At 39.0% G+C, this 23,560-nt stretch overlaps 1 protein-coding gene across 2 annotated transcripts in view; it reads left to right on the forward strand.

Moving 5' to 3' along the window:
- Window positions 1–5,813: 5,813 nt before the first annotated feature.
- The window catches only part of ACP3 (acid phosphatase 3), an 85,592-nt gene continuing 67,845 nt past the window's right edge, over window positions 5,814–23,560 (forward strand). The window contains exons 1-4 of one of the 2 annotated variants that reach the window (XM_012451236.2): window positions 5,814–5,983; window positions 18,912–19,007; window positions 22,175–22,261; window positions 22,714–22,866. In XM_012451236.2, the coding sequence (XP_012306659.2) occupies window positions 5,864–5,983; window positions 18,912–19,007; window positions 22,175–22,261; window positions 22,714–22,866 (456 nt within the window). In that variant the 5' untranslated portion in view covers window positions 5,814–5,863. The remainder of the gene's footprint in view (window positions 5,984–18,911; window positions 19,008–22,174; window positions 22,262–22,713; window positions 22,867–23,560) is intronic. The other variant, XM_012451235.3, reaches the window with a different exon arrangement.

Genomic DNA, 23,560 nt, shown 5'->3' on the forward strand with positions numbered 1-23,560 from the left:
GGGCAGGGTCAGAAACTGGAACAGAAGAAAGAAAAAGTTCTCTCTTCAATGGCTTAGGAGTTGGCCCATGTGAAGGTAGGTGAACAGTGCTATGAAGTGAATTTCTTTCTAGGTCTACCTTCTATAACTCTGATACCCACTCAAATGAGAATTATCATGAAGTTAATGCTAGATATTTTACAATTTGTTTTCTGATTTTAATCAAAACATCTATTGATTATAAGAAAAGCAGAAGGAAGAAAATTAAAACACCTATAATCCCATCAACCCCCCCAAAAAAATCACCATTAAAAATATTGGCACATCTCTATTCAGTCTTTGCTTCAATACACCTTTATACAAAATGAGATTACATCATATTTTTGTAAGTTCATTCTGTAAGCCTGTATTAAAGGTGAAATAGCAATAGGCCAACATTTGCTTCCTGACTGTGAGAAAAGCAGCTTTATTACACGCAGGAAGCGTTGAGTGGGGCTGGCTCTATGCAAGTCATGACAGTCTAAGGAGTAGCTGGAGGTCAACTCTATTGAGTCTAATAGATAAAAAGTCTGACCCCCATTCAGTCCTGAGTTCCTCAGTACAGTCAGCCAAAGCTGGATTCATCTCATCCAAGCCTGCATTTGCTTGTAGAGAGAATCAGAGAAAGTTAGATCATTTTATCACAAAAGGAAAAAGTATGTTATCTCCAGCCTTCCAATTCTTAGAGTCATGGCTGGGAATTAGAGTGAGGTGAGTGAGGCACTCACCTTGGGCACAACACTTAAAGTGTACCAAAAACCTGTAAGCAAAAGAAGGAATATTTTAAGGCAAAATTTTAAAAAATAAAAATTAATGTTTAACAATTCTTGATAAACAACATATCAGAACTTCTTGTAATGACAGGATTGGTATTAATGATTTCTCCCTTTTGCCTTAGGCACCATTAAGTCTTAGCAGGACACTTTTCCTTATCTTACCTGAACCCACTGAATCAGAATTTCTGGGAGTGAGGCCAGGAGTCTATTTTATGAAGCTTTCCGGGAAATTCTCACAGATGATAAATTTTATGAAGTCCTGGAAAGGTGATCTCTGAAGTTTCTCTGTTGCCTTAGCTTGCATGCTCTGATGACTCAAACAGGCCTCTTGGAGGGACCCAGATAGCAAGGAACTGAAGGCAGCCTCCATGCTGCAGCCAGCAATTTAGGAACTGGGGCCCTCAAACAGCTTGCAAGGAACTGATTCCTGCCAACAACCACAGGAGCTAGCAGAGGATCCCAGGCCTGGCTAACACCTTGATCTGAGCCTTATGAAAAATCCTAAACAGAAAGGCCTTTTACGTTATACATAGACTCCTGATTCAGGAAAAAGATAAGAAATGTGTGTTGTTTTAAGCCGCTAAGTTTGTGTTAATTTGTTTCACAGGAATAGATAACTTTAATATTCTAAGTTTATATATATATACTATATTTTATAATTAATATTAATTTAGTAATGTTCAAACTGGTTCAATCATGGACTCCATCAGTGTTACATGTAATAGATGTTTATTTATTAAGGATATACTTCTATTGCCATTTTTATATTAAATATTAGAATATTAATTTTGTGGTAAATTATTTAGATAACAGCTTTATTGAGATATAATTCAGATGTCATAAAATCCATTCCTTTAAAGTGTACAATTCAATGGTTTTTAGTATATTCAGAGTTGTACAAGTATTATTACAATCAATTTTAGAGTATTTTTAGCAGTCCAAAAAGAGACCCATACCCCTTAGCCATCACCCTCCACCTCTTTTTCCCCTTGTCCTAGGCAATCTTTAAAAAGTCTTAGGCTGTTTCCTAAGATTTTTCTATTCTGAATATTTTATATAAGTGGCATCATACAAATGTGTAGTCTATTTAGAAGCAATATTAGACTAATATTTTAAAGGTTCATCCATGTTGTAGTAGCAGGTATCAGTTCTTGGATCCCTTTTTAATGACCAAATAATAGTCCATTTTAAAGCAGTCCATTGTGAATAAATTTCCATTATAAATCTTTTTTTTCTTTCTTAGGTAAAAAAATAAACAGAAATAAAAGTTTTAATTAACACTTTTTTTTACCTTTTAAAGTGTTAGACCATTTCATGAATCCCCTAGGTACATACACCTTACTTTGATGACATTCTTATGATATAGTCTTTGGTTTTATGGGGGGATGTATGCCTAAATATCAAACAATAAAATAGTTATTGTATGTTGAGGTCAACAAAAAATCCCACAAAATGATGGTTTGAGAGGAGGAGAATGTTTATTCTAAAGCCATCTTAATAAATGTTGCCTCAAAGCAATTCACATTGTAACAGGCTCTGATGCAATCATTTGCCTTTATATTGACAGTTGGTCAATCAATATTATTGAGTGCCCAATAGTTCATAAGTCCCCAAGAATCAAATAATACAATTATGAAGGCCATAAGAAGCCAAGTTAAACATAGTCTTCCCTGTGGATGCTGGTGAACAGTCATATACTTACTGATGGATCTCACCTCTACCTCAGACTCTTACTGTCAGAGGCATATTTAGTGCTTTCATAGACTGTGATATACTAAGGATCATACATTTTTTTCCTATAAGTGTTCATCATCATCGTGTCTATGGTACACTGCCCAAGTTCTTCCTCATGAACTGAAGGATTCACTGCTCCCAGCTCTTGGAAATTTGTTTGCACATCACTCAGCTAGCAACCCCTTTGGGAATTATTTTGTCAGAGAGAGTCTACTTTTGCCTTATCCATGGTCATACTCCCTATCAGGGGCAGACTGCATCCAATGACTGACTAATAAAAAAGGTCTGCCACCCTCACTTCAGTTCAGGACAACCCTGAAAGGCCCTCTGATCTTCAGAACTTGTAACAGGGTCAGCTAAGGTCTTCAATAATATTGCATTACAAATCAACTTCTCCCTCTGCCCAACCTTGCTTATTTCTCTTCCCCCCACTGGTGTTAATCCTGAGTGCACTCCCTAATAAACTTCCTCCATGCAAATCTCCATGCAAATCTCTATCTGGGGGTCTGCTTTTCAAAAATCCTAACCTCCATTTATGGAACTTTATAACACTGTTCATTAGAACAGCTCATTAGAGGTTGAACACTTGACATATAAAGAAGTACAACAAGAGAACACAAGTGATTCAGTCAGTAAGTCCTACTAATCATGGAAAAGTATTGATACCCTTAACTCTTACATAAAGACTTCCCAGTGTTTTTCCAAATCTCACTTTTGATGTTACTATGATATGGTTTTGCTGTGTCCCCACCCAAATCTCATCTCGAATTATAGCTCCCATAATCCCCCTGATTCATGAAAGATACCTGCTGCGAAGTAATTGAATCATGGGGAAGGGCTTTTCCCATGCTATTCTTGTGATAGTGAATAAGTCTTGTGAAATCTGATGGTTTTATAAAGGGCACCTGCCCTGCACTGCTCAGATGTGCCTTTGCTTCTCCTTCACCTTCCACCGATTGTGAGGCCTCCCCAGCCATGTGGAACTTTGAGTCCATTAAAGTTCTTTATAAATTACCCAGTCTTAAGTATTTCTTCATAGAAGTATGAAAGTGGACTAATACATACTATATCCATATATTTATCCCAGATGACCATTATGTCTTTGCAAAGATTTTGCTGAGTTCAAAGTTCAAGGGGCCACAGAACATTCTAAAACAGGCTTCATCTGAGCTGAAGATCTTTTAGACTCAATTTCATGGTGTTCAGGTTTTTCAAGACTCTACATTTATGATTTTGAATACTTCTCCTCCCCTTATAACTTGATAATCAAAGTGGAAGTGAGGGTGATGACTGAGATAGAAGTATAAACTTGGATTAAGTTTGAGTTGAGATGTATTCAATTCAAGCAGGCTTTTTCTGGTTTTCTCTCAAAGAAAACTTTATTGCTGTTGCCATTCTCACTTGGAGAGCTAAAAGGAGCCCAGAGGAGGTACCACAGAAAAATTAGGATTTGGATCAGGAAGAGGGTTTATCCAACCAGTGCAACATGGCATAGTTAGATTAAAGAATCAGTCATCATCAGGAAGGTCTAATGCTATTGCTAAAATAGTTCCAGACACCAATCTAAGAGTGAGACAAGGAAGGAGATAGAAGAACAAGGACCCAGGCAGACAGCTGAAAAAATAAGACATTCAACAAAATCAAGCACCTGGGACAATTTAAGGACAAATTTGGTTTAGAACTTCACCTGTGAATGGTACGTAGGTGCTGGAGTTTCCTTTCTCAGATTGCCTGGTGCACACAGCAGGGATTAATGTATCAACTTCATGTATGCCCTGGACTGGAAAACCTCCCAATTTTTATTTCCTTTTCCTTGCACTCATTTCCTCAAAATCTTACCCATTAAAATTGACAGTGTGGACTGGCAGGTGGAGAATGTGGAGAATGTAATGGCAAGGAGAAAGTTGCAAGTTCCCTTGAATGTCTAATCCTAATCACACATGCATTTATTATGTGCAGTTTTTTATTTTTTGAGACAGAGTCTCACTCTATCATCCAGGCTGGAGTACAGTGATGTGATCTTGGCTCACTGCCACCTCAGCCTCCTGGGTTCAAGTGATTCTCCTGCCTCAGCCTCCCAGGTAGCTGGCATTACAGGCGCCCACCACCATGTCTGGCTAATTTTTGTATTTTTAGTAGAGACAGGGTTTCACCATGTTGGCCAGGTTGCTCTCGCACTCTTGACCTCAAGTGATCTGCCTGCCTCAGTCTCCCAAAGTGCTGGGATTACAGGCGTGAGGCACCATGTCCAGCCTATTTGCACATATTTCCTTGTATCAGAAGAAGCAACACTTCTCCCATATACCACATTCCAGGGCATCCTATGATCACATAAGAACACAATCCTCCTGTCACAGGTAAGCACAGTGTACCAGGAAACAACTTGTGGGTAAACCATTGTACTCCCTCTGCCATTAGGGTAAAATTATCATGACAAGCAGCTCTGCCCCCAAATCTTGCAAAATCTCAATGTGCACCTCAAGTTTGTATTGTTTTAGGCTATGATGGAACTGACAGTTGGGAAAAATGGAAAGCAAAGTTCCATCAGTCTAGTCTTTTGTGGCATCCCCAAAGAGATCATAGCTGGAGAGGCAAGGATGCAATTCACTCAGAATGTAAGGCTTATGGCCAAAGTTGATGACTAATTACATAGAGCTGTAGGTTTGGGCTTTTTGCTTTCTTAAAAAACTCTATCAGTTTGGAAAGGGACCTCCACTCCTTATTTTTAGATGCCATAGGTAATCTCCAATTGTCTTAAGGTGTGACTAAAATTTTTCAAAATAAGCTTGTTCTTACTTTTTTTCTTTAATTTAAAAATACTTCTATAGGCTACATGAGAGTTTTGGAAAAAGTAGTCATGGAAATACGCCCAAAATATGTCAATATCTGTATTTCCTTCCAGATTTCACTTCCTACAACTTTGACTCCCAAAAGATTAAGAATCTAAGGTTTCTAAAGTTAGGGAAGATCCCTTCCCCAAGTGACAGCCACAAAGCCAACGCTGTATCATACCCCATCTAAAGAAAAGATAAAAGTAAACTGAAAACAAGACTAGAAATGTCTACTAACATGGTCTGTGACCCTGAGCAACAGCTTTCTCCGCTCTTGGCCTTGGTGTCCTAACTTAAATGAAGGAAACTGTGATTGCTCTCAGCTCAAAAATTACACGGCATTATTTACATACCAAACCTGCCCTACGCTTCCTGGAAACTTTACTGCTTATAAGTGTGGCTCCTCCTTCCCTTTCAATCCCTTAATTAAATAGCTTACCCCCTACAGGCTTTTGAAGTGGTAGCAGTTCCTCCTACCTCCTGCCAGAAACAGTGCTCCTCAGCATGAGAGCTGTGCCCCTCCTCGTGGCCAGGGCAGCAAGCCTTAGCCTTGGCTTCTTGCTTATGCTTTTTCTCTGGCTAGACCGAGGTGTACTAGCCAAGGAGTTGAAGTTTGTGACTTTGGTAAGTAGACTTTTCTCATTGCTTTTTCCTTAAAATTGTGTTCCCAGCAGAGACTGGTAAGGCAAGTGTCAGGTTTCATTTTACTCTTGGATTGTTCCCCCGGAGACCAGGCTCTGTTTAGACTCAGAAAGTGAATAATCAAGTTTTGCAAGTTCCTCTTAATGAAGACCTAATGTGTCCTAACAAAAAGGTCTATTTTTTTGGTCGATGTTTTTTTAGGGGTTGCTTTTTATTTGCTTTTGCTAATGTTATTTATTTACTTACTTTATAATTGCCTTGAATTCAGATTCCTTTTGACAGCCATACCAGTCACGAAGAAGCCACAGCTGGTGCTGTTTATGTACTAAGAGCTAAGCTGGCTTCATTCAATTTAATGATTATTTGTTTGCAAGCCAAAAAACAGTTAATTTCCGAATTAAGTAGTCCCTTCACCTTTGTTTATCAGGAAATTAGAACAAATATTTGTAAACAGCCTTGAAGCATAAAAGTGAATCTAAATTTGGAATTTTAGGATGACTTCCTGATATATAGATTTAGTTGATGATTAAAATCATTGGTACCTGTGACCAGTTATGAACAAAAGTGGAGGGGGAGGCTGATGCATGACGTCAGGAAAAGAAAATATACTATTGACGTTGTTTGAAAACAGATGGAAAGAGGGTTTGCAAAGTGAAGGGATTCATCATGTTACCTAAGAGTCTGATTTTCTGTTTCTGTATCTTTTTTTCCCTGTTTCATTCTTTCTCTGCCTCTAAGCTGCTTCTTGTCTTTCCTCTCATTTTCTTTCTCTTCCCTACATTTTTTTATTTGAGATAGTGAAAGTGGGCTGATACGTAGGTACATTTTCTTTCTATAAGTATACTCAAAAATTATTTTTTTAATTTGGAGGAAAGTCACTTTTTCCTTAAAAATTAAAGTTCCATTTTTTTCAGCATAGGATATTCAGAACTTTTACTTTCTACAAAATATATGATAGCCATGTGCTTATCTGAATCATGACTCTTATAGTCCAGCAAATCTTTACTAGGTCATGAGTCAACAATGACAGAAAACCAGAGAAACATACTATTAATTTATTTACAAATGATTCACCAGTTGTCAGACTTCTGTGCTAAAAAAAAATACATATATAATATTGTGTGCCTTCTTTAGGAAAACCCATGCAAGCTAGGCTTGTATTTCTATCAATAGTTTTCTTGCTAATGTGTACATGAAGGAAGTGTAGGGACTGTAGAAATTGTACTGTATCTGCCATGCTTGTAATACTGCAAACCTCTGACGAGCTGGTTGAGTGGCAATCCTCTGAGAATTCCAAGTTACTCCAAGTTCACTGTACATGGTGTATTCCCTCCTCCATATTTTACCCAAGTTAGCCCAGGCTAACTTCCCTTGACTCCCAAATTGTTTTGGGTTTCCTGTATTCAGGGACTATAAGCTAATTATTTCCTAAGGAAAATCAAAATACAAAGCTAGCTCTTTTAGAACTAAAAAAAAAATAAAGAATATTGTACAAAGCTGGTGTTAACTATTTTTTCCTACCACGGCTTCCTTCCATTAATGATAGATGAAGGGCAACTTAATACATCTTTCTTGGTCCTTATAAAACAACTTCCATCTAAGTACTTAAGCCAGAAAACATCAGTTTCTTATTTTTATTGACTAAAGAGAGTATTTGATTATAAGTAGTTAAATTATACAAATGAGAAAATTCTTAGAAAAGTATTAGGGGAACCAGAATTTTTTAAAAAGATGTCCATGATTAAAGTAGTCATATTAATAATAACCAATAGTCAATTGAGTGCTTACTGCATACAAGGCACTGTTCCGAGTGTTCAGTATGAATTGTATCACATAAGCCTCTCAACAATCCTCTAAAGTAAGGTTGTTAAATAAAATATGGGATGATCATTTGAATTTGAAATTCAGAAAATAGCAAATCATTTTTTAGTATAAGTATGTCCCATGTAATATTTTGGCATCCTGTATTTTTATTTGCCAAATCTGGCAACCATTCTACAAAGTTTTGTAAAAGGTATTATTCCTATTTTATAGATGAAGAAATTGAGGCACAAAAAGTTTAAGCAACTTGCCCATGGTCACACAGATGGAATGGTGGAGACAGGATTTGACCCCAGGCTATCTGACCCTGGATGCCTTTCCCTTTATCATTGGACATGGTCTTTTTCTGCTGTGTGTGTATAACCCAGCACCCAGAGCCGGTCTGAGACACCCCTGTAAGGTTTGCTGGATTAGCTTGACTCTGAATCAGCAGGTGGTTCCCTTGCTTCTCCTCTGTGATCCAAGAAAAATAAATCTTCCCCAATTCTGAAAAGCTGTTCTTGGCAGACAGAGCAGGAAACTGTCCTTGGTTCTTGTTCTCTCTTGTGAACAGTCACATCATGATCTTTTAAAACAGACTAACTGAAGTGCCTTGTCCCATGAAATGCTAGTTTGACAAGTTGTTAACAGGTGTGCATGGGGAAAAATCAGTCTCAATAGTCAAGTTAGCTTTGGGAATAGAACTGAGTTAAACTGTGTTTAAAAGGTCTCTTTAATGAAGTACTCCTCAGTCTTTAATATGCTAATACACACTGTGGCTTTCAAGGAGAAAAAATCTAGTGTTTCCCAAACAGTGCTTTCAAAACTTTGATTGTAGCAGTCACCTCCCTCTTTTTTTTCACAGTGTCCTACATAAATCACTGAGAAAATTTACATTTTTGACTTTATATAGAAAGAATACTAAGTATGATGAATCTGGATGTATACATCAACTAGCTTCAAAAACTATCACCCATGCAATCTTGATTCATCTATATACCCACTCGTTTCCCACACACACACCCACTTGAGTTTGGTTTTTTTTTTTTTTTGAGATCGAGTTTCGCTCATTGCTCAGGCTGGCGTGGAGTGGTACCATCTCAGCTCACCGCAACCTCCGCCTCCCAGGTTCAAACGATTTTCCTACCTCAGCCTCCCGAGCAGCTGGGATTACAGGCATCTGCCACCACGCCTGGCTAATTTTTTGTATTTTTAGTAGAGACAGGGTTACTCCATGTTGGTCAAGCTGGTCTCAGAACTCCCGACCTCAGGTGATCCACCTGCCTCAGCCTACCAAAGTGCTGGGATTACAGGCATGAGCCACCACTCCCAGCCACCACTTGAGTTTTTTAAGTTATTTCATGCATCACATTATTTCATCTAGAAACAGAAAAATGTTTCAAAACATTTCAAAACATCCTCTTTCCTTTAAGCCAGAGAAAAACCACAAGTTCAGCTGATCTAAGGCAGAAAAATTCCATCTCGTTTCAATAGTGTTTTACAAAGAAAGGGATGATGAGTTACAAGGTATACACTCCCTTATTCTTCATGGTTGACTTTCTTCATGCAGAATTCTTAATCAATTAATATGATATTCTTGATGAAAGTAGCCTCCAAATTCTCAGCACATAATCTATCCACTGGAATGGGTAACTTTCACATTATGGTGGGGAAAATTCAAATGACACCAGCCAGAACACATTTTCAGGGACAGCAGTCCTTCAGGTTCTTTCCTACTCCCACTCTTCAGGCTGGAAATCCAATCCTATACACCAATAACAGACAAATAGAGAGGCAAATCATGAGTGAATTTCCATTCACAATTACTACAAAGAGAATAAAATACCTAGGAATACAACTCACAAAGGACATGAAGGACCCTTCAAGGAGAGCTGCAAACCACTGCTCAAGGAAACAAGAGAGGACATAAACCAATAGAAAAAAATCCCATGCTCATAGATAGGAAGAAACAATATAGTGAAATTGGCCATACTGCCCAAAGTAATTTATAGATTCAATGCTATTCCCATCAAGCTACCATTGACTTTCTTCACAGAATTAGAAAAAACTTATTTAAATTTCATATGGAACCAAAAAAGAGCCTGTATAGCCAAGAAAATCCTATGCAAAAAGAACAAAGCTGGAGAAATAGTGGATACTATACTAGAAGGTTACGGTAACCAAACAGCAAGGTACTGGTACCTAAACATATATATATACCAATGGAACAGAACAGAGGCCTCAGAAATAACACCACACTTCTACAACTATCTGATCTTCAACAAACCTGACAAAAACAAGCAATGGGGAAAGGATTCCTTATTTAATAGGAATAAGGAATGGGGAAAGGATTCCTTACTTAATAAATGGTGTTGGGAAAACTGGCTAGCCAAATGCAGAAAACAGAAACTGGACCCTTTCCTTATACCTTATGCAAAAATTAACTCAAGATGGATTAAAGATTTAACCATAAAACCTAAAACCATAAAAACCCTAGAAGAAAACCTAGGCAATACCATTCAGGAAATAGGCCTGTTATTAACTTTCTAATACTGTTTGCTAGAATAGAAGTTTAAAGTCACACCTAGGAAAGCACTGAATTTTCATTAAGTCAAGCTCCAGCATCATTGACCAGGTTTTGCCACAGGCAGGTCATTTAATCCAGCTGAGTTTCAAGTTCCACAAAAATAAAGTTGAGGATAAGGATCATAACTATGCTTCCCACTTTATAGGGTTGTCTTTAGGATGAAATAACATGATATACAAATAAAAATGTGAAACATGATACAAATATCAGAAGTCATCAGTCTAAAATGGAAGCTTTCCAACTTTTTGTATAAAATCTAGATGATCATTAATATTTCTTTTCTGTTAAATTATAGTAAAATACACATAACAGGCCAGGCGCGGTGGCTCACGCCTGTAATCCCAGCACTTTGGGAGGCTGAGGCGGGTGGATCACGAGGTGAAGAGATCGAGACCATCCTGGTCAACATGGTGAAACCCCGTCTCTACTAAAAATACAAAAAATTAGCTGGGCATGGTGGCACGTGCCTGTAATCCCAGCTACTCAGGAGGCTGAGGCAGGAGAATTGCCTGAATCCAGGAGGTGGAGGTTGCGGTGAGCCGAGATTGCGCCATTGCACTCCAGCCTGGGTAACAAGAGCGAAACTCCATCTCAAAAAAAAAAAAAAAAAAAAAAATCAAAACTCCATGCCCATTAAACAATAGCTCCCAATTTCTCCCTTCCCCAGTCCCTCGCAATCACCATTCTACTTTCTGTCTCTATGCATTTGACTATTCTAGGCATGCCACATAAGTGGAATCATACAGTAGTTGTTCTTTTGTAACTGGCTACTTAGCATAATATCCTCGAGTTTCTAGATTATCCTTTATTATTCTCGAGCTTATAAATTTAACAGGTGCACATGTATAATTTGAAGGGAGCAAAGAAAGGAGAAGAGAGATATTAAATAGTTACCATCTCTACTAGAGCCTTAGGTTAACTACATAGTTTGTTTGTACTTAAGTCTTCCCCATATGTAAATTCTAACCTGTTTTCTCTTAGATAAACACATTTCTATGTGTCAAGTATGGCTTGAGGGGTAGGGCTGGAGGTGAGAACGCTGAGGGGCTACTAACACAGTTTAGGCAAAGCGTAATGAAGACCTGAGTTGGGTCAGAATGCAGTAGAATTGGAAAGAAAGGATAATTTTTTTTAAATATGTTAAGGCAGAATCCCTGTGGGTTGAATGTATTAAGGAAGAGAGAAAAACCAAATGACCCTGAGTTTTCTAATTTGGGTTACTGGAAAGACAACAATGCCATGGAAATAGAATACATAAAAGTCACTAAATAGTGGAAATTATTAAAAAGGAATGTGATAATATTCTGTACTACATAATATAATATAGCACAAATGCAGGCTCATGAACCAGACCACCTGGGTTTGAATGCCAGCTCAACCCCTTACTATCTGTGATTTTGGATGAGTAACTCTACTTATCTGTGCCTCCGTTTTATCATCAGTAAAATGAAGATAATAGTATCTAATGAAGTTATTGTGAGGCTTAATTGAGTTAATATGAAGAAAGTACTCAGAAGTCTCTCTGGGAAATGCTGCAAACATTGTTAACTATTATTAATATAAATATTCTAACACAATTACCCCTGTGTGTGTTTTATAATGTTCATATAACCAGTTAATTAAAATGTCAGATTGTTTTTAAATTTATTCCCTCTGTCCTCAAAAGGATGAAGTCTTGATACATCTCTGTTAAGTTTGATGAGCTTTCTTTCCAGCATCAGGCCCCTGGCCCAATAAAAACTGGAGAACTGGGCCGGGCGCGGTGGCTCACACCTATAATCCCAGCACTTTGGGAGGCCGAGGCAGGTGGATCACGAGGTCAAGAGATTGAGACCATCCTGGTCAACAAGGTGAAACCCTGTCTCTACTAAAAAATACAAAAATTAGCTGGACACGGTGGCGCACGCCTGTAGTCCCAGCTACTCGGGAGGCTGAGGCAGGAGAATTGCTTGAACCCAGGAAGCGGAGGTTGCGGTGAGCCGAGATTGCGCCATTGCACTCCAGCCTGGGTAACAAGAGCGAAACTCCGTCTCAAAAAAAAAAAAAAAAAAAAAAAAAACTGGAGAACTATACGTTCAAAATGTGACTCCAAGAATGAACTGGATTTAACTCATTGATTTACTGATCCATCAATGTACTGCTCCTTTACTTCATTTTGACTAGAATAAACTACTACTACTACGTTTTATGTGACTTCATCATCACTGTTCATGTTTAAACAATACCTTTGAGCACAGGCATGAATTTCTTAAGCCCTGTAAACCATTTTTTCACTTCTATTGAAGTGAAAATTGCAATTATAGCTATCACATTGTGAGTATCCACCAGATGTCAGGCTCTTTACTTTTCAGATTTTGAATCCTCCAAATTACCCATAAGGCATATAATATTGCCTTGATAATTACATAAGAGTCATAAAAAAGGAGCTGGGGTCAGGTGTGGTGGCTCATGCCTATAGTCTCAACACTTTGGGAGGCCAAGGTGGGAGGATAGCTTGAGGCCAAGAGTTCAAGATCAGTGTGGGCAACATTGCAAGACCCTGTCTTTACCATTTTTCTTTTAATTAGTGTAGTATGGTGGCATGAACTTGTAGTCCTAGCTACTAGGGAAGTTGAGGCTAGAGGATCACTTGAGCACAGGAGTCTGAGGCTACACTAATCTAGGATCACACCATTGCACTCCAGCCTGAACAACAGGGAAAGACCCTGTTGGCTTATAAAAAGATGTACCAGAGGCTGGATGCAGCAACTCACATCTGTAATCCCAGCACTTTGGAAGGCTGAGACAGGAGAATCGCTTGAGGCCAGGAGTTCAAGATCGGCCTGGTAAACATAGCAAGACTTCATCTCTACAAAAAAGAAAAAAAAGATGGACCAAATAAAACTCCACTGAAAAGCAAAAATCAGGTCTCCTCCCTCAGTTCACAAACAGCCTTGCATACAATCTCTCTCTTTTGCTGTATGGGTCTCTAATCACTACAGCCAAGGAACAGCCAAGCTGTCTGGAAACCACAGGTTTTTCAAAGACATTTGCCAGGGACAGCACCATGCACTAAGAGTTGGTGCTGAGCCAGTTCAGTTCAGTTTGCTTACATGAGCTTCTCCCCAGATTTACGCCAATGCATTTCACAAATTTTCAGAGTGCATTTGACCAAGACATTCCAGCCAACCAGGTTATTCCTATGGGTGCTTCAAAGTGTCCTAAGAATAGTTAATTATTCCTCTCAGCCAAGGAAATAAAAGTAAGGAGAGATGATTAGAAATTAACAAAGGTATGTTTTGAAGGAGAGGACTGTTTCCCATTGCTCGATAGGTAGTGCTCATTTGCCCTATATGCCACAAACTATTGCCAGCAGGAAAGAAGGTATATATGGTGGCTAAGCTAAATGTCTGAATATAATAACAAAAATAATTATAACAAATATAATAATAAATCCATATATCAAATGCATCCTTTGTGCTCAGTATTACACTGATGGCTTTATATATATTACATATTTAATTCTCATGATGCTTCTGCATGAGAAATAATGCTTTTTGTGTTTTACAGAGAGGGAAATTGAGACATGCAGAATATTAAGTTAAATCATTTTCCTAAGGTCACCCAGCTATTCGTTGACAAAGCAGGAGTTTGAACCCAGGTCAAACCAACTGAAAACCTAGACCTTTTCTGATATATCATACATCTTCTACACAACATAATGCACAGTTTTTTCAGCTTTCAGTTTTTGTAGGCCTCTGTGTTCTTCCCAGTCTCTGGATCAAAGTCTTGCCCTGATTTCTTCATGGGGAGTACAGAACATATTCTCATGCTGATTTCTTTCACAGTCAGTCAGCTTTCCTTCTAACTTGTGAAATGACACTCATTTACATTACTCAATTATTTTTGCCCAACGTAACAACATTAAGAGGTGGGGCCTTTAAGAGGTGGTGATTGGGCCATGAGGCTCTGCTCTCCTGACGGATTAATGGATTAATAGATTAATAGGTTATCACAGAAGTAGGTTAGTTATCACATCAGAGAGTCTATCATAAATACCAGTTTGGCTTTCAGTGTGCCCCTTCTTGTCCTGTCATGCCTTCTGCCATGTTATGACATAGCACAAGGCCCTCACCAGAAGCTGACTAGATGCAACTGCCTGATCTTGGACTTAACCAACCTCTAGTATTGTGAGTGAAATAAACCTCTTTCCTTTATAAATTACCCAGTCTCAGGTATTCTGTTAAAGCAACAGAAAATGGGCTAAGACAGAGGGGAAAGACAACAAGATGAAAGAAAGGAAGAAAAAAGCACATATAGCATATCTTACTGATAAATAAGGATGACAATCAAAACCCTCATGAAATGAAAAGATTGGAAAGAAATCTTTAATGTACCTGGAAGAACTAGACCCAATCCAAGATTCACCTATTCATCAAAACAGGCTTTTTTTCTGTTATTATTGTTCCAGACACTGTTTTGAGGTTATAGCAATGCTTGTGACAGCAAGGATTCTGCTTTCAAGGAGTTTATGGGGAGAGGGGGAGCCAGATGTTTTAAAGTTTTAGTAAAAAATAAAAAATATCAGAAATATGTCTTCAAAATAAAACAGTGAGATACAATAGAGATTGAGTGAGAGTTATAATGATGGTCAAGAGATGTCTCTCTGTAAAGGTCAAATTTTCAGGACAGACCTGAAATTAGTGAGTGGTGTGTATGCTGACAGAAGAAGCAGAGTTAAGTCATTCAAAGCAGACATGACATCAAGAACAAAGGCCCTGAGACTTGAGCAAACTTAATATATTGGATGTAACACCAGGGGGCCCACAGCTTAAAATGTGGGTAAGCTGAGGACATAAAGGTGAGGATATCAAGGTGAGTAGAAGCCAGATCAGGTAAGATCTTGTGAGTCCCTTGTAAGGACTATGAATTTATGCAAAGAGCAACAGAACATGATATAATGTCTAAAAGTGATGCAGATATAAAAGAAACAAGAATAGCCACATACAAGTTGATAACTGTTGGAGCCAGTGGTGGGCTCATGATAAAAATCTCCACTTTTGTATCCCTTTACATTTTCCACAGAAGAATGTTTAATACAACGAAAGGACATTCAAGGGTTCTAAGCAATTAAGTGACTTCTGATTGACATTTTATAAAGAACATGGGACTGCTGAATGGAGAGAGGGACTAGATATAGCCTCGACTGTACTCACCAGGTCCTCCACACCCTAAGCCACGTTCCAGATTTGTTTAGCAGATTCAGTGGAACAGGGTCATTCATGGGGGCACCAAATCAAAAGTCCTTTTAAAAACAGTTATCTGTGATTTAAAAGGTGAAGTGATTGTAGTGCAATGGGGAAACAGTGGGCCAACTATCATGAGAATTAGGAGAGCTAGACAGTTAGACAATCTCTTTGATTGTGTAGTTTTCTTACTTGCTCAATGCAGCGGTAGTACCAACCTGTCCCCACAGGGGATGTAATAATTAAAAGAGATAGCAGGGGAAAATTCTACAAACCATGGAGGGTTGTGCAAATGTAAGGAACTGTCATTATCTTAAATGTCTTTCTATTACAGTTACCACTACTACTGCAAATAATCCTAATTGCTAACAAGGTGTGTTAGGTTTTTAAAAGATTTCATAGAATATGATTGCTGGACTGAGAACAGAGGTAATAATTGGTGGAGCAGCAATTAAGAAGATTGCTCTACCACAGATTTAAAAGAATGCCTTGGCATAGTCCAAGGACTCCAGCTGAATTTTGAAACTTCAAAAGCTCAAGGAATACCAGCTTCACATTTGGCTGAGGGAGGAGTGTATGCACACATTTTGATTTCCAGCCCCAGAGGTGGGGAATGGTTTACTAAGTGTTTCTCTGGGACATCCCTTCCAAAGAGTTCATAGTGTGTTTGAGCAACACTTAAAACACTTAGGAAACACTTAAAACCTACTGAAATGTAGGGAAATACAGCTTGCCCAAGTCTCATGATTATGTTCCAGTTCTCTGCTCTTTAAAACACACTCAGGTAAGGTAACCATACTTGTTTTTCTCTCTCAGGCCATTCTGTCATTTAGTTGCATAACCTCGGTTCTATTCTTTCAATAATATACATAGTTCATGGTGCCCTCGGGGTAGTTTCTGTACCAAGGTTTTGGTTTTTTCCAATACAAAACACACAAACACACACACACACGCACACACACACACCCCTCTTCCAATCCTAGAGGAAAAGAGTATATTGAGTAGAATTAATAAAGAAGCGTTAGATCCCAGACCATTCAGATTTAGCTGGTGGGACTCTGAGGAGTGTGACCATACAGAAGTGAACCTGTCACAGGTGGTTAAGTATGCTGGTGTTGGAGGAATAGCCTGTGTTTGAATATCAGCTCTACCACTTACATGCTGTGTGAGTTTAGACAGGTCACTTAACTAAGGTAAACGTCATCATTTGTGAAACGGAAATAATAATAGTAACTGCTTTGTGGAACTAATGAGAAGATTAAATCTCTGAAAGGCATAGATTTCCAGAACAAAGTTTCCTGCACGGTTTCCAGGACAAAGCGAGTGTTCAAAAAATGTTAAGGAGTTACCGTTGTGGTTAAAACATTGTAAATTATTTTATTACAATGTCTCTCATCTGACTTCTCTTTGGCTAACTCAGTGGCTCTAAACTTGGGATGATTTTCTGCCCCCAAGGGCAGAAAATTTGCCCTTTTCAGCTGTCACAGCTGGGGAATGCTACTGGCATCTGGTGGGTAAAGGCTAGGGATGCTGGTAGACGAACTACAACACACAGGACAGCCCCCACAACAAAGAATTATCCAGCCCCAAATGTCAACAACGCTAAGGTTGAGAAGCCCTAGAAACTAAACAATGAAGGGTTTGTAATTTATTGAAACCATATAACAACTTTAGTTATTCAAAGACATATTTACCTAGGATCTAAAAAGTCTAAAATGTACTTCAGTTGTGGAAAGAGGCATCAATGATTAACCAGTCATTTCTGATCATGATCAAGTCGCCCCTAGAAACTAGTAACTGCAGGTGCTCACAAAAAAATATGCAGCTGCTCTTCCTGCCTTCAGGGGATCATTCATGACAGTAATTGCTCACCTGACCAAGATGATTGCTTAAGATTTTATTGCATCATTGCCTCTGTTTCTGTAGACTGTTCTACTGGAGTTTTAATTTCTCACTGGTTTAGGGGGCCATAAGATCTGTTTTTCTCAGATACTAGACACACAACCCAAGCATCTCCCACTTTCTTGGAATTTCTTCTCAAAAATGATTAAAATCTGACATTGTTTTCTTATTCAATGTCTATTAAACTGTTTTACAGAATTTCAGAACAGCAGGTTCTTGGCTTACTTTTCAATGGAACATCTTAGCCAGGTAGTATAAGTGACAGGTACAGGTAATCTCAAATGAATCAAGGTGTTATGTAGCCTTCTCTATGTTAAAAATATTTGCTGACATCAGTGTAGACTTCATCTTGTACTTCTTGAGTGTTTTCTTTCCTTATATTTTGCTCATAAGATAGCTTTGTGTTTGGTTTGATAGTCTACTGAGAAAGCATATTAGAATCAAAGCACCAAGATTTCAAAAGTCCAGACTATTCTTCCCAAAGAGAAATGTGCAATCACAATAGCATGATGTGGGTACAAATAGAGAAGTACGTTATTAAAGTATTAAGATTAGCTTTCCTAACCTCCCTACCTGCAATCTTTTACTCCTAACCTCCAAACAATGAACAAATCATTGGTTCAGAATGGTCAAAAATTGTAAGTGGTATTAAAAATCTATTATTTTTTGTTATATATAAAATGTTATAACGGCTGGGCACGGTGGCTCATGCTTGTAATCCCAGCACTTTGGGAGGCCGAGGTGGGTGGATCACCTGAGGTTAGGAGTTTGAGACCAGCCTGGCCAACATGATGAAACCCCTTCTCTACTAAAAATATAAAAATTAGCTGGGCATCGTGGCATGCGCCTATAGTCCCAGCTACTTGGGAAAAATTCGCTTGAACCCGGGATTCACCAATGCACTCCATCCTGGGCAACAGAGCCAGACTTGGTATCAAAAAAAAGTTATACCATTATTACTGTAATCATACTTAAGGGAGGAATACTTCTCATCAGAGTTTGTCTGCAATACTCTTTATGTTCCTTTCTGTCCTAGTTATATACAAACTGATCTCCATGTATGTGTCACCTGCCTTCTAAGGGCTGATCATCTGATTCTTATGTTACCTGAAACATAGTGAAAGTGTTAGTGAGCTTAGAACAGTGGTTCTTAACCAGAGATTTACCCAGGGAGATGTTTTAAATCCTGATGTCCTGGCCACATCCCAGACTAATTAAATAAAAATCACTAAGGTTGAGAGCCAGTCCTCAGAATCTTTTAAAATGCCTTAGGTGATTACAATGGGAAGCCAAAGTTGAAAACCAATGATTTAGGGGAAGAAAAATCTATTATAATGAGCAGAAGCAAAACGCCCAAGTGACGTTTATAACATCACTGTCTCACATCTATTTTCAGGTGTTTCGGCACGGAGACCGAAGTCCCATTGACACCTTTCCCACCGACCCCATAAAGGAATCCTCATGGCCACAAGGATTTGGCCAACTCACCCAGGTTGGTTGGACTTTTAGCTAAAGATTGTTGATAAGGCCAGTTGTGGTGGCTCATGCCTGTAATCCCAACACTTTGGGAGGCCGAGGCAGGTGGATCACCTGAGGTCAAGAGTTCCAGACCAGCCTGGCCAACATGGTGAAACCCCATCTCTACTAAAATTATAAAAATTAGCCAGGCATGGTGGCAGGTGCCTGTAATCCCAGCTACTCAGGAGCCTGAAGCAGGAGAATCACTTGAACTTGGTAAGCGGAGATTGCAGTGAACCGAGATTACGTCATTGCACTCCAGCCTGGGCAAGAAGATCGAACTACATCACAGCAAAAAAAAAAAAAAAAAAAAAGATTGTTGATGAGTTTCAAGGGGAAATGTATATAGAATTGTCTGTTTTGATATTTTTTACCCTTCTTACTTTATTTAAGGGTGTAAAAGATGTGCATGAACAAAGACTATATGAGCTTAGAAATGCTGAAGAGAACCAAGTGGTAATTATAATCAATAAGCTGAATCAACAGCATTGGGATACATGATTCCCCAAAGTGCTGATATTAGAATATGATTTCTTGTCAGCTGGATATATTGGGATTTGACCTTTTAAGTGGTCAGATAAACACAGGGAGCCTTTCTGAAGAGCATCTCTAAGGAGAAGGTGAATTGGGGAGCAAAGCCATCTTGAGTCACTGTTCCAAAGTCCTATTCCCTTTGCTTATAAGATTGAAAGATTCTTCTGTTTGGAGCCACAAGGCCAGGTGCATTGCTTCTGTCCTGACCTGTTTAAATATATTAAGAAAATGTCAAAGAATCTTTAGGGTAGAATGTCTCCAAAACTAATGGGTCTTAATCCTGCCCAAACATTGGAATTATCTGGAGAGGTTTAAAAAATATATTGATGTCTGCCTGGGAGGTTCTTATTTAATTGGTCTAGTATGTGTCCTGGGCACTGGAATTTTTAGAAGCTCTTTGGTGATCAGTTCACTCTAATGTGTAGCCAAGGCTGAGAATTACTGCCCTGACTATATTTCATAGAGGAGAAAACTCCAACAGGCTATTTGAGGCCAGCATCTTCTGTCTCCCAGGTCAGAGCTCTTCTCACCATAGCTTACCCATCTTCTGTCTCTTTGAATGAGAGAGAGGTTACAAAAATTCATGTTTGCTTCTTAATACCTATGGCTCTGTATAGACTCCTGTTCTGCTGTTATGTTTTTCCATTAAAAACAAAAGATTCTTCTAGGCTGCAGGATCTGAGTTCTTCTGAAGAACTTTGATTACCCAAGGATCTGTTCTATTAGGGAAGTATTTCTCAAGCTTCTATGTGCAAGTGAATCACTTGGGAATCTTTTCAAAATGCAGATTATAATTCAGCAGGTCTGATGTGGAACCTGAGATTCTGCATGTCTAATGTACTCCCAAGGATGACAATGGTACTGCTATGTGGACCATGTTTGAGGTGACAAGGTTCTAGGGCTCAGATTCCTACTCTTGTCTAGGTACCTTTTTTTTTTTTTTTTTTTTTGAGATGGAGTCTCGCTCTGTCCCTGCAGGCTAGAGTGCAGTGGCTTGATCTCGGCTCATTGTAGCCTCCGTTTCCCAGGTTCAAGTGATTCTCATGCCTCAGCCTCCCAAGTAGCTGGAACTACAGGTGAGCACCACCACGCCCAGCTAATTTTTTGTATTTTTAGTAGAGACAGGGTTTGGCCATGTTGCCCAGGCTGGTCTCAAACTCCTGAGCTCAGGCAATCCTCCCGCCTCAGCCTCCCAAAGTGCTGGAATTACAGGCATAAGCCACTCCACCCAGCCTTGTCTAGGTACTTTTAATCTGCATAATCAGAAGGTGACGGCTCTCTGATCAGTGATTTCAAAGTGTGGTCCCTGGACCAGCAGCATCACCATCATGCGGGAACTTGTCAGTAACATAAATTCTTTGGCTTCACCCAATACCCAGTGAACCATAAACTTTGGAATTAAAGCCCAGGAATTTGTGTTTTAATGAGTCCTGTCCTCCAGGTGATTCTGTGCATGCTAATGTGTGAAAATCATTGCTTTATGCAGATGACTATTTAAGTTAGAACACAATTAGACCTAAAGTACCTCCTTCTCCACTACTCAGGTCAGGGTACATCATTCCTTTCCCACCTCATCCCCATCCTAGATGGGAGATGATTATAGAGGTGCTCAAGCAAATGACAAGAGTGACAAGCAAATGACAAGTGAGACCAAGACCAAGCAGCAACCACAGTGACAACCTCCTCTCCAGTACCCAAAGCTCTAATAAGGCTCTGGATTAAAGGCAAACTTGAATGCTGGGTTTCCAAAGCATGGTGGTCTACTATCTGCATCTGAATCACTTGGGAGACTTGTTAAAATACAGATGACAGGGCCCCACTCAGGAACTAATGAACTGGAATCTGATGGACATGCTGAGGAATCTGCATTTCAACATGCACCGCCAGATAATTTTGTTTCTGATGCATAGTAATGGTTGTGAACAACTCTGCTAATGCAATGCATCTTAGTGATTACTGTCCATCAGAAGCTTGTTTAAAAAAGATTATTGAGCTCCACCCCAAAAGGTTCTGGTTCAGTAGATCAAGGGTGGGGCCCAAGAATTTGATTTCTCTCAAGTGATTTCTATCAAGTGATTTCTTTCAAGTGAAGCAAATACAGACCACACTTAGAGTAACATGCTCTAATTTTTTATGAACCAGGAATTAATAAACTTTGCAGATAATAAACCCTTGCACACAGAGGTTGAGACTTTCAGATTCATCAAGCCTAATCTCATCAGATGGTTGAACTTCTTCCACAAAATCCCCGCCAAGTGGGTCTCTTTGAATGCTCTACCAACAAGGATCCCACTACACCAGAGATGAACTTAAATCAGATGAACTTAAATCAGATCAATCACCCAGTGATCAACTAATCACTTACTATGTGCAAATCTCTATGTTAAGTGCTAATGAAGACAAATGAGTTTTCTCAGAGTCAGGAACTGTAACTAAAGATTACTACAGCTCTCTTGTTTTATTTAAATATGTGTCATTATTGTGGAACTATGAAAGCATACCATTGTTCATTCTACACATATATGATAAAAGTCAACAAATTTTTATGATAATGTGAATCATAGCACTTACTTTCATTAATTTTTGCTTTTATTTTCTTTCCTGTAGCTGGGCATGGAGCAGCATTATGAACTTGGAGAGTACATAAGAAAGAGATACAGAAAATTCTTGAATGAGTCCTATAAACATGAACAGGCAAGTTGGGGAGCCAAGAGTGGGAACTTTGTTCTTTGAAAGAATTAAAATAATTCTGCATATATAAAAGTGCTTTGCCTGTTTTCCAAGAAACTTATACAAGTCAGGGATCTTGTTTACAAATATATTCTTCTTTATGCTACTTTTTCTTACTAAAAATCTGTGAATATGAGTCAGGATTTTATAAACACTTGAATAAATACTTTGGTTTGACAAGTAGCCACGGCTTAATTGATCTCATTTGTCAATTCAACTATTGGCCAACCAGATTGCTTTGTACCATGATCATAATATTGCTAATTCCTTAACAAGTATTATGATTTTGATGTTACCACAACGTCTGTCATATTTCACTGTGCATGTCCTGTTCTTTCTCTAATACCTTGGCAGCTCTGCAGAAAAAACCTCATGTTCCCTTTATGTTCACTTCTGCTTTGATTTTCCTACTCTAGGTTTATATTCGAAGCACAGATGTTGACCGGACTTTGATGAGTGCTATGACAAACCTGGCAGCCCTGTTTCCCCCAGAGGGTTACAGCATCTGGAATCCCACCCTACCCTGGCAGCCCATCCCGGTGCACACAGTCCCTCTTTCTGAAGATCAGGTCAGTATTCTGGGAAAACCAAGAGATTTCAGATAGACCTAGAATGAGGAAGGCAGGCTACCCGGTAGCTGTGGATTTGGGAATCCGGACACTCCTTGAGCTGTGAAGTTTTAATTCTTTCTTAAATAAAGATACAAAGGACAATTTAGGACATGGAAAGCCCTAGTTAAAGAGAGCAGGAACCAAATTTCTCTTTGGATCTGTATGATCCACTTTGTTTTGCCACTCTTACAACTCTTGATAATTTGCCCCTCATTGTCACACACACACACACACACACACACACACACACACACGGAGGTGGAGTGGGGAGAAAGAGAGAGGGAGACTCCCAGTGTTCTGCCTTCAATGCCCAGAGATAGAGAGAGAAAGAGAGAGAGAGACTCCCAGTGTTCTGCCTTCAATTCCCAGAAATAGAGAGAGAGAGAGAGAGAGAGAGAGAGAGAGAGAGACTCCCAGTGTTCTGCCTTCAATTCCCAGGCTTTTGGTGCCCCACACAGGTTTCTCCTCTCTCCATATTATCCAAAGATCTCTACACTGCCAAACATTCCTCTGCTCATGAAAATCCACATTCCTAGGTAAAAGAAAAAAGAAAGATTTGAGTGCATAATTATTGCCCAACATTTTATATGAGTCATTGTGTTACTTTTCATAACAACTCTGAATAAACAATATTCTTGTTCTCCTTTTATAG

This window comes from Aotus nancymaae, unplaced genomic scaffold (assembly GCF_030222135.1).
Source record: "Aotus nancymaae isolate 86718 unplaced genomic scaffold, 86718_ANA_hifiasm-v0.15.2.pri h1tg000019l, whole genome shotgun sequence".
NCBI classification, from domain to species: domain Eukaryota; kingdom Metazoa; phylum Chordata; class Mammalia; order Primates; family Aotidae; genus Aotus; species Aotus nancymaae.